The sequence below is a fragment of the Carcharodon carcharias genome, chromosome 14, assembly GCF_017639515.1.
Source record: "Carcharodon carcharias isolate sCarCar2 chromosome 14, sCarCar2.pri, whole genome shotgun sequence".
Classification (NCBI taxonomy): domain Eukaryota; kingdom Metazoa; phylum Chordata; class Chondrichthyes; order Lamniformes; family Lamnidae; genus Carcharodon; species Carcharodon carcharias.
In genome coordinates, this window is record NC_054480.1 from 142838273 (window position 1) to 142850701 (window position 12429).

The 12429-nt window shown below is 40.1% G+C and overlaps 1 protein-coding gene across 1 annotated transcript in view; it reads right to left on the reverse strand.

Moving 5' to 3' along the window:
* Window positions 1-12429, reverse strand: part of LOC121286976 (alpha/beta hydrolase domain-containing protein 17B-like) — a 70057-nt gene that overhangs the window by 14192 nt on the left and 43436 nt on the right. The window contains exon 3 of the mRNA XM_041204352.1: window positions 941-1120. Within this exon, the coding sequence (XP_041060286.1) occupies window positions 941-1120 (180 nt within the window). The remainder of the gene's footprint in view (window positions 1-940; window positions 1121-12429) is intronic.

The following is a 12429-nucleotide window of genomic DNA, read 5'->3' on the forward strand; positions in this document are numbered from 1 at the left end:
ACCACAGGTTAGCAAGGTCATAAAAAACAAGTACGGTACCAGGTTTTATTTCTAGATGGATATAATTGAAAAGTAGGGAAGTTATGCTATACCTGTATTGAATCCCAGCAAGAGTAACGTCTGCAGCTCTGGTTGCCATATTATAAAAAGGGTTTAGAAGCACTGGAGAGGGCGCAGAGAAGGTTTACAATAATAATACCAGAAATGTGTGGATATACATATCAGGAAAGGATTGAAAGGCTCTTTCTCTTGGGAAAAAAGGCTGATGGGTAACCAAATAGAGGCCTTTGAAATTGTGGAAGGTTTTGGTACAATGGATGCAGAGAAAATGTTTTCTCTACTGGGGAAAGAGTACAAATAGAGGCCATCAATTTAAGGTGGTCACCAAGGAATCCAATAGGGAATTTAGAAGAAACTTCTAAAACTTCTGCCCAGAGTGGTGAAAATGTTGAATGTGCTGTCACAGGGAGGGGTTGAAGCCAATACTATAGATGCATTTAAAGGGAAGCTAGGCAAACATAGGAGGGAGATGGAATAAAGGATTATGATAGTAGATGAGGAAAGATGGGAGGAGGCTGAAGGGGAGCATAAACATGGCATTGGTCTAGTTGGGCCAAATGGCCTGCTTCTGTGCTGAATGTAATCCTATGAATTATGCTTTATGATTTACTACCAGGCATTGAAATGTACTACATCTACTCTGCAATAATCATAGATTGAGATCACACAATATACAGTAGATCCTACCATCTGCAGCACACTTAGTTATTGTTGGCCTTGTCACAAGTGATTTATTATCTATAACCTTCGTTTTCCAGACATGCATTTTGTTGATAGGATTAGATACTTTGAGTTGTCACTATAAAGGGGCATGATGGGAATTAACAAGGAATCAGCTCCGCATACAAGCTCTTGTTGAATCATGGTAGTGGGCACTTACTTGGGGAATGCATCAAAGCAGTATGTTTTCTTTGTGTCTGGGAATGCCACCCGCATTCCTGAGGTCAGAGGAGAGTGCAGAATAACGGCAGCACACTCATACCGGGAAGCCAAGTCTACAGTCGGAACGGTACCAATACTCTGCCCATACAATATAATGTTTTCAGGACTGATTCCATATCTGTAAGGAAAAAGAAATCAAGCAAGTGAGAGGCTCATCACTTAACAGGTCCCAACAAATAGTTCACCTTTTTATCCTTTTTAATTTAATGCTGTATTTGCATTCACCAAGTGTAGTTCAGGTTAATGCCCATCACAACTGACTTTTACTGCATTTAGAATATAATCCTACAGCAATCACAGTTGAAAAACAAGAGCAAACAGAAATCTGCAATGTAGTAAAAATAATTTGTATTTATATAGTGCTTTATGCGATCTCAGGATATCCTAAAGTGCTTTATTTTGAGGTGGCATCATACTGATTTGTAAGTTATCACAGTATCCAGTATGCTCACAACAATTTCCCATAAACTGCACCAAGGTGAATGATCAACTAATTTGTTCCAATGGTACAGAATGTGGAATAGTTGCCAGGGCACAGGGAAAATTCAATGTTCCCCTTGGCATAGTATTATGCAAACTTTTGTGTCCATCTGAACAGACAGACAGAACTTTGGTTTAACATTCATACGAAGGGAAGTAGATAGGTTAAGTGAGTGGGCAAAGATCTGGTAAACGGAGTATAATTTGGGAAAATGTGAAATTGCCCATTTTGGAAAGAATAATAAAAAAAGCCGTATATTATCAAATGGTGAGAGATTGCAGAGCTTGGAGATGCCGAGAGATCTGGGTCTCCTAGTGCATGAATCCCAAAAGGATTGCATGCAGGTACAGCGAGTAATTAGAAAAGCCAATAGAATGCTATTATTGTGAGGGGAATTGAATACAAAAGTAGGGGGGAGGTTAGGATTCAGTTGCACAGGGCATTGATGAGACTACATGGAAGATGTAAATGCTTTGGAAACAGTTCAGAGAGGTTTACTAGACTAATATCTGGAAAGGGCAGGTTGGTTTAGAGGAAAGGTTGGACAGGCTAGGATTGTATCCGCTGGAGTTCAGATGAGTAAGAGGCAACTTGATTGAAATACAGGATCCTGAGGGGTTCTTCTTGACAGGGTGCAAATGGAAAGGATGTTTCCTCTTTATGGGATAATCTAGAAGTAAGGATCACAGTTTAAAAATAAGGGGTCACTCATTTAAGACTGGGATGAAGGGAAATTTTTTCTCAGAGGGTAGTGAGTCTTTGGAACTCTACCACAAAAGGCAGTGGAAGCAGAGTCTTGGACTATTTTTAAGACAAAGGTGGATAGATTCTTGATAAGCAAGGGGATGAAAGGTTATTGGGGTAATCAGGGGTGTGGAATTAAGATTACAATCAGGTCAGTCACAATCTTATTGAATGGCAGAGCAGATTCGAGGGGCCGAGTGTCCTACTACTGCTCCTATTTCGTATGTTCGAAATATTAAGACAACACCTCCAACAGCATGACATTGTGCAATGAGCCAAGTTTATAATTAATGTTCTCAACTGTATCAACAACAGTAAGACTCAATCTCAATGGTACTCATGATGATGCACGTTAATAGGATTTCCTGTTTTCTACTCATGCTGATGACTTTGCTAAAATTCCTGATGGAAGGTGCTGCATCTACTTGTTGCAGGACAGTACAGCAGCAGATCTTGGACAGAGATAGCTGAATCAAAGGATAGTTAACAGCACAGGGGGTCATGCAGCTTTTTGAGTTTGTGTCGGTTCTCTGCAAGAGCAACTTAGCTAGTCCCACTTTCCCCACACCCCTGAAAATTTTCTCTCTTCAGCTGTTTATCCAATTCTTTTGAATGCCTCCACCACACTCAGGCAGTGCATCCCAGATCCAAACCATACTGCATAAATTTTTTTTTCCTTTTGTCACTGATTGCTCTTTTGCCAATCACCTTAAATCTGCATCTACTGGTTATCGGCCCCTTTGTCAACTGGAACAGTTTCTCTCCATCCACTGTTTAGACGCCTCGTGATTTCGGGCACCTCTATAAAAACTCATCTCTAAGGAGAATACCCCAGCTTCTCCAATCTATCCTCGTAACTGAAGTCCCTCATCCCTGGAACCAGTCTGGTAAATCTTTTCTGTACCATCTCCAATGCCTTCATATTATTCTCAAGTGCAGTACCCAGAATTGGACACCTTGAGCATTTAAAAGTTAAAACAACTTGGGGAAGCTGCACACGCTGACAGCACACACCAATACTCTGTACAACAATGCAGCACCAACTTCACAGGGTCACAAAATTGATACAGATGAGGAAGAGGCTATTTGGCTTCTCATGCATGCAGAAAAGCCCAAACTGTCCTCACATGTAATAGTCTCTAAATCCAAAATCCACCACCCGCCGCGCCGCCCCCCCCCCGTTTACCCTAACCAAAAGTCCATTACAAATGATGACTGCTTTCATAAGAAATTACTGATGAACACCCTGAACTTTTCTTTCACAAGTTTGAACCAGTTGAACCTTTGTCCTATTTGCCTGGTTTATCTTAAGATGTGGTGTTCTGGTTTTGCCTTCTCTTAATTGTGTAATATTTCAAATAGTTCTAACAAGCCCCCTACAGCCACTTAATTTCTAAACTAACAAGCCCAGGCTTTTCTAGCCTTTTCTAATAATTCAATTCTTTAGCACCATCCTTGCAGCTCTTCCCTGTATCGCTTCCAGAACTTAAATTACTTCCCCGTATCTTATTACAAGTTGCTGAACAAACAGCTTTATGATTGTGTCCTGAAATTACAGCAGTTGATATTTATTCAGTGATTTCTTCCCATTTCTATGTTTTCAAAAGAAATTTCATCAGCGTTGAAACTTATATTTTTTTGAAATGTTAAAAGTTGTTTTTGGTGACTGGGTGACTATACAGAGCGAAGATAGAGTCCATCAACCTTCAAACACAACCCCCATTTTGGGCAAATGAAGTTCTACTCATTATCAGCTAGATCATTTAGGTACATGAAGATGTTCTTGCATCCAGCAAAAGACCATTAAAATCATGGGTTTAAGTCCCACTCCAGAAATTTGAGCATGTAATCTAGGCTGACACTTCAGTTCAGTGCTAATGAGATAATGGCCCAAATTTTTCATTAATAACGACAGTGAGGTTAACTGTATTCAATTATTGTGAAGTAAATCAGAAGCGGCTTCCAGACTTGCTATCTTCTTCACAAGCTATGCTATATTTGAACAACACTGACAAACTCAACATTGAAGTTGATACAAGGGCTGTAATTTGCAGTACTTACCTACTAAACGGTCCAGAAAAAGATGAGGGCAGTGCATTCAGGTGTAAATGAACTTTTAACAGTGTGATAACCCTTGGTGAGGATGGTGGTGTCACTGGGCTCATAATCCAGAGGCCCAAGGGTAATGCTCTGGGGACCTAGGTTCTAATCCCACCATGGCAGGTGAAATTTGAATTCAATAAAAATCTGGAATTAAAAAAATGAGGACCACAAAACCATTGCTGGTTGTTGTAAAAACCCATCCGGTTCACCAATGTCCTTTAGTGAAGGAAATCTGCCATCTTTACCTGGTCTGGCCTACATGCGACTCCAGGCCCACAAAAATGTGGTTGACTCTTAAATGCCCTCTGAACAAGGGAAATTAGGGAAGGGCAATAAATACTGGCCTAGCCAGTGATGTTCACATCCCAAGAACAAATAAAAAAATTACTGCAAAACAACTTAGCTGGTACGTAAAATTTAATTTGAGAAGTGTGAAACCTCATTCTTTGACAATTTAATTAAATTATAACCACAACTGAGGTTAGTGCCAGGTCTCAGATTGAAATCCGCCTCAGCTGATTGTATTTTTTTTCTGTATTGTAGAAATAAGGGAAAGCTACTGAACTCCAGTGATAACTTTGAAAAATTTGAACAATTAAAATATGTTTGTTAAAAGGAAAAAAAATAAATACACAAGATAAAAGATACACATTTAGAAAAAAATCTTACAAAATAACCCCCAAAATGCTTTATCATAGGTGCACAATAAAACTCTTCTGGGTAACCGTCCTTATAGATTCTTAGCCATAAAATCCAGGTAATATTATCCAAACCAAGAAATTGCTTTCACTTTAAACAGAAGTACAATCCACGACCTCCCAGAACAAATCCACACTGATGTAGGTTTTCCAAAGGAAGATTTAAAACAAACTGCTCGAGACAAATATTCTCCTGTCTCAAAATCGGGTTGCTTTCTTCAATTAAGATTTTTACAGTTTTTTTTGCACCAAGCAAAACACCAGAGTTGGTCTTCAGCGGGACTCTCCCGCAGCAACTACTACAGCTGAAACCCGGTTTTCATAAATGCCTTTTCACCCGAGTTCTCCATTGTCTTTAAATATTTCTTTGAAAACTCAGGTTCCCAAAATATCAAAACCTTTCACGTTCCTATTTTACCTTTATTTCGGATCAATAAAATTTAAAACATCCGCCCCTTTTCACTCTCAAATCTCCTGTAAGATGCAAAAGTTCTTTGATACCTTTGAGATTCCTTTGAAATGTAATAGCTACAAATCAATTTCAAAACTTATCCTCAAATGCTAATTTCAGATCTACTGTTTCCTTGGAGGTTAACACCCACCATATTGTCTCATTACAAAATGCAAGATGATAACACCTTTAATCTTTCACCTCTTAAATTCTACAGGCAATCTGACTAACAACCTCACCTTTGATTAATCCTGGACGCGCACACACAGCTTACCCTTATCTACACAGAATACATAGATAAACGCAAATATAAAAATATACACATCACAATTATTGGAGCGTTTTCTAAAAAAAAACTTTAAAACCTTTCACTTTTTCTTAAGTCATTTATTATTCTCAAGCCTATCTTTCGGTCCCTCCACATTTCAGTTTTTCTACATGCTTTTTACAATTAATTAAATATCCTAATTCACATTTCTTGGTTTTAAACTTTGCATGTCTCAGTGAGGATTCTTCAAGCTGATTGAAAAGCTATGCTGTTGTTTGCCATGCTCACAGGCCCCAGATCCCCTGTAGAGGACACCAGGCTGGAAATGATCTCTACGGACTATAATGTGCTGCGCAAAAGCCTGCGAAAGGTCTGTGGGTTGCTGCAAGCGTGATTCATTCACCGCTGACTGCAAAATCTAGGTCTTTAAACATTTCCCCAACTTTACTGTTCAGATTGACAGAAAAATATATGGCATTTTTTAAAGAGCAAAGGAGTATTCCCAATGCTTGGCTAATATATTTCCCTCAACTAATTCATCAAGTTACCCGATTATTTGTCTCATTACTGTCTGTGAAACTATACAATGTGTAAACTCGATGGCACATCTACCCACATAATGGTGACTTATACTTCAAAATGCCCAACTGGAATTAAACCAACCTCAGGAAATATCCATTTATAGCAATTAGGCCTTCCAGCTTTTTCTAGGGCCACAATATATATAGGTCAACTTCAGTAACAGTGGAATAAATTGTATGTTACATGGCATAATGCTCCTGTGGTCAGTGGCCAGGGACAGGAGAGTGTGACTGTGAGTGAGGCAGGTTAGCAAACTCAAGAGGGCAGAAGCACAGGAGTGAGAACCTCTGCAATTGTCCAACAGGTTTGAGGTTTTTTTATTTGTATGGATGAGAGTGGGGGCTGCAGGATGGATGACATGGCTACAGGAGGACATGGATTAGGACCTGGATTCTGAAGGGTGCAGGATATTTAGGAAGGGCAGGAAGCAAGGAAAAGGTGGAGTGGTGGCTCTGTTAGTTAATGATAGTATTAGCACAACAGAGATGGATGACCTAAGCTCTGGAAACCAGGATATGGAAACAGTTTGGATGGAGATGAGAAATGGTGAAGGCAAGAGGTCACTTGTGGGAGTTGAGTACAGGCCCCCTAACAGTAACTACATGGTAGAGTTGAGCATAAAGGAAGAAATAATTGGAGGTTGTCAGAGAGGCACAATGACAATCATGGAAGATTTTAATTTACATAGACTGGAAACTTTAGATGGGCAAAAGATAGCCTAGATGAGTACATTGAATGTTTTCAGGATAGTTTCTTGGAACAACATGTTCTGGAGCCAACCAGAGAGTAGGCTATACTAGACCTGATATTGTGCAATCAGATTAGAGTATTAATGATCTCATAGTGAAGGCGCCCCTACGTAGCAGTGACCATAATATGAATGAATTTTACATTCAGTTTGAGGGAGAGAGGAATGGGTCTGAGACTAAGTTTTTAAGCTTAAATAAGGGCAATTATGAGGGCATGAAAGCTGAGCTGGGGAAAGTGAATTGGCAATTAAGTTAAGGGATAGGTCAACAGAGATGCAGTGGCTAATATTTAAAGGATATTTCAGAATGCACAGAATAGATACATTCCATTGACTAAGGAAAAGTCCAAGAGATGGACATACCAACCATGGTTATTTAGCAAGGTTAAAGATAGCATCAAACTTAAAGAAAAAGCATATAACTGTGCAAAGGTAGGTGGAAGGTCAGAAGTTTGGACGGAATATAAGGAACAGCAAAGAATGACTAAAGACTAATCAGGAGGGAAAAATTAGAATATGAGAGAAAGCTAGCCAGAAATATAAAAACAGATACTAAGAGTTTTTATACATATTTTAAAAAGAGAGTTAACAAAGTGTGCACTGGTCCTATAGAAAGCGAGTCTGGAGAATTGATAATGGAAAACAAGGAAATGGCAGATGAATGGCACAGGTATTTTGCATCAGTTTTCACCATAGAGGATACAAGTAACATCCCAGAAGCAGCTATAAACCAGGAAATGGAAGAGGGGAAGGAAGTCAGAAAATTACTGTCACCAGAGAGGTGGTACTGAGTAAATTGTTGGAGCAGTGGTTTGACAAGAGCCCGAGTCCTGATGAGCTTCAACCTAGGGTCTTAAAAGAAGTGTCAAGTGAAATAGGTGATGCATTGGTTTTAATTTGCCTAAACGCCCTAAGATTTGGGAAGGTCCCATTAGATTGGAAGATAGCAAACATAACTCTATTATTGAAAAAGGGAGACAGACAGAAAGCAGGAAACTACAGGCTAGTTAGCTTAACATCTGTCGTAGGGAAAATGTTGGAACCAATATTAAAGTAGTTATTGCAGGGCACTTGGATAAACTCAAACTCATCAGGCAGAGTCAACATGGCTTTGTGAAAGGAAAATCGTGTTTAACCAATTTATTGGAGTCCTTTAATAAAGTGTCACATCATTATTGAGGAAAATAAAAACTCATGGTATAGGGGGTAACATTGGCATGGATAGAAGACTGACTGGCTAACAGGAAGCAGAGAGCAGGCATAAATGGGTCTTTTTCAAGATGGAAAGATGTAACAAATGGTGTGCCACAGGGATCAGTACTGGGATGGCAACTGTTGACAATTTATATGAATGACTGGGATTGAAGGGATGGTTGCCAAATTGGCTGATGACACAAAGATAGGTAGGAAATTAAGTTGTGAAGAGGACATAAGGAGGCTACAAACATATATAGATAGGTTAAGTGAGTAGGCAAAGATCTGATAGATGGAGTTTAATGAGGGAAAATGTGAAATTGTCCATTTTGACAGGAAGAATAAAGGAGAAGCATATTATCTAAATGGTGCGAGATTGCGGAGTTCTGAGATGCACAGGGATCTGGGTGTCTTAGTATATGAATCACAAAAGGTTAGTATACAAGTACAGCAAGTAATTAGGAAAGCAAATAGAATGCTATCATTTATTGCGAGGTGAATTGAAGCATAACCTCCCTACTTTTGTATTCAGTTGTACAGGGCATTGGTGAGACCACATTTGGAGTAGTGTACACAGTATTGGTCACCTTATTTATGGAAGGATGTAAATGCGTTGGAAGCAGCTCAGAGAAGGCTTACCAGACTAATACATGGAATGGGTGGGTTGTCTTATGAGGAAAGGTTGGGCAGACTAAGCTTGTATCTGCTGGAGTTTAGAAGAGTAAGAGGCGACTTGATTGAAACATACAAGATCCTGAAGGGTCTTGACAGAGTTGATGTGGAGAGGATGTTTCCTCTTGTGGGAAAATCTAAAACTGGGGGTCATTGTTTAAAAATAAGGGGTCGCCCAATTAAAACAGAGATGAGGCAAAATTTTTACATTCAGAGAGTGGTGAGTCTTTGGAACTCTCTTCCTGAAAAGGTGAAGGAAGCAGAGTCTTTGAAATTTTTAAGGCTGAGGTGGATAGATTCTTGGTAAGCAAAAGGGGTGATAGGTTATCAGCAGTGGACAGGATGCAGATTTTAGGTTACTATCAGATCAGCCATGCTCTTAGTAAATGGCACAGCAGGCTCGAGGGGGCTGAATGGTCTACTCCTGCTCCTTGTTCATAGGCTCGTAAGTCCTTTTAAGCAAGTTATCTTCTCATGGGAGATCTGCTAGCAAATATAAAAATGCATACACACTTACTCCAACTAACTTACTCAGACAATCTGCCATCGATTAGTTCTGACGGCATCAATTTCTGGGATGTTGACTTTTATCTGGAAAAGCTGCGCATCTCAACAATCAATGCCAGCCATAAAGAGAATCTGCTGATCAGATCAGCAAGAGAATTCTACGATTTATTGACACAAGATGATGCAAGGAATGTTTGTTTTTGACAATTAATCTTTATCTAACTGCTGAGGCTGTAGGCAAAATTCTCTGATGAACAAAACAAAAGAATTGAGGTCATTTTCCCCTTGTACATGGAATACTTCAATAAATCAGTTGTCAAAACAGACATCCAGAGCAATCCTGTTGATAGTATTTAGAGTTTTTACTATCAACTTAATTTCCAATCACAATGCATGCCATTCAATTCAACCAGAACGCTGTATTTTCTTAAAGCTAGAGTTGGGAGCCAAAGTCCAGTTTCCGACCAATGTTGTAACAGCAGCAAGCTTTTTTGCGTCAAGAGTAGAGCTGTAGAATTGCAACATTTTTCTAGCTCTAATTTTCTAATGAGAACAGCAAAAATTCTGCTCATCCAGGCCACACAGTATAATGTTCAAGCGATTGAGCCTTCAGTAAAATACTTATCTCGCTCAAGGGCTGGTTCATGGATAAAGGGAAAGGGCAGGACAGTTAATAATTGGAACAGCGGTCTGTTGTATTCAAAGGCCCAGGAATGGCATGGATACAACAGCTACAAGGTGGCATGCAACTGGAAACCAGAAAGAAATAGGAAACATTCAGGGCCAGCTCAATGTCAGGAGAAACGTGCTTCACTACACTTCTAGGCATTAACAGCACTTGCACTCACCTAAAGACTATTTAATTCAAGATTTAAACATTTTAAGTAGCTGTTCTGGGTGGTTTGGCCATTTTAGTGCTCCAATGGGCTAGGTCACACTATGGCAGGACCTCATGTTGTTGTTATTGATTCCTCACATGGTTAATTTCCCATTGTTACCAGGCTTTTGGGAGAATTAGAGAAGAGAGAAAAGGTGTCTCCCACAATGGAAGGGGTGGAGAAGAAATTGGAGCACACAAGTCAATCAAAATGGGTCTTCTTGCATCTTTGCTTACGTCTCAAATCCATGCACCAATGATCAGGACACACCTTGTGATGAACAGTTTGACAGCTGGGGCTAGAGGCCTGGGAGCAGCTGTGTTGTCAAGCTGTTTGTTATTTTAAATAGTACTGAATTGACAAAACAAACTGCCCTGATAGTTAAGTGTCTAAAAGAACAGTCTGGTATAGCACTGAGCCATTTCTGGTTTGTGATGATACGATCTCGGCTCAAAAAGGAGAGGAAACCTAAATCAGCTCAGATTCCTGCTCCTAACTGCAATTTGCTAGTATCATTGGAACACAACTGTCTGGAAGTGATTGGTATCAGTGTTAATGGAATCAAATCCCGGCAAGTGTCATCCCTTTCAGATGAGGAGAAAAGGGCGGGGGAGAAAACTGGGCGGGGAAAGATCAGCCACTTGTGTTATGTGATGTGTAACTGCCAGTAATAACGAAATTGAATCTACGCAGGGAGTCAATATCTTAAGAGAAAAAAAGTTAGGAGGGGAAAGAAATAACAGAGCAGACTTGTTACTTAACTAAACAGTTTAGTCCTGTGGTGCACATGACAGCTGTTAATACTGCACCAGTGCCAACACAAAGTTACTGGAGCCCTGCCCTTATCCTGTGCTGTCTCGTGCCCTGTACTTGCAATACGTCATCTTATAGAATCAAAGAATGGTTACAGAACAGAAGTATCACAAGTTTCTTTGCACAGGTTTTGACCTCAATCTAAAAGGCCAAACAATCTGGCTCCTAATTTAAATTGTTCCACATTTCAACAGCATGTCATCTATAATCCTCGCATTAGTTCAAACGTTGCAGTCTAGTTCAGAGCTGTTATTTTTCCTCCAGCTGTTGCCGATATCACATGATTCCAAACTGAACAATACATCCGTTAACAGCCAAATGTTTTTGGAAAATCAGCTCTGTTCTCCTCTCCTGAAAGCGGAGTCATTTCTTGGCGTACTGCACAATAACTGCCAGTCACCCATGGACATTTCCCCTGAACTGCCATTTTTTCTGCATGAACTTAGTTAGGCAGCTGTGGGTGACTAACTGACTGTGAAGGTTATCACAGCTAAGTATGATCCTGCCCTCAAAATATGCAGATAGGACATCCAGCTAGATCTTTGCCACCAAGAGGGAAGAAAATGCAGTGTGGTATTGCAGCACCCAGTTCAAAAGGTATACAGGCCCCCACACCCCACCCCATGATCAAAACACAACTTTCACTTTCAGCTGAAGATGAAGGACAGCCCAGCGTCTTGGGACATGGGGGCGGTGGGACAAAGTTCATGCAGACTCGAAACATTAACTGTGCTCCTCTCCACAGATGCTGCCAGACCTGCTGAGTTTTTCCAGGTATTTTTGTTTTTGTTTTAGAAAGAAAGGAATATTGGGTAGCTTGGCAGGTTCTGCTTCCCCATTGTCATTCATATACAGCAGATAAGAAAGGAGAAGCTCATGTCCTTCCCAGTTGAGATGGTAGACGAGAATAACAGTCTCATTTGGAACTGGGTGCATTTTTGCCACTGTTGTGCTCCATTTGTAGGAGCACAACCAGTCCTGAAAGAAAAATCTAGTCAAATAATATAAAACACAGTCCAAGAGGCAGGCAGCTTTCTGCTATATCTTTTTAAGGAAAAACAAGTCTCATTTTCAACGTGGTGTTATGGCAACACCAGACTTCTGTACATGACTGCCTGACAAGCAGCAGACTCCAGAATAGGAAAAACATTCTAGTACAGGGTAGGCCCTCTGTGCTTTTGTAACAACAGCCTTGTCCCTAATGATTATGTCAATTTAACAGTCCTAGTCCTCATGTGATGAACGTGACCTCCATTTGAGCATGAGAATAGTTTGAATTTGTCAACCA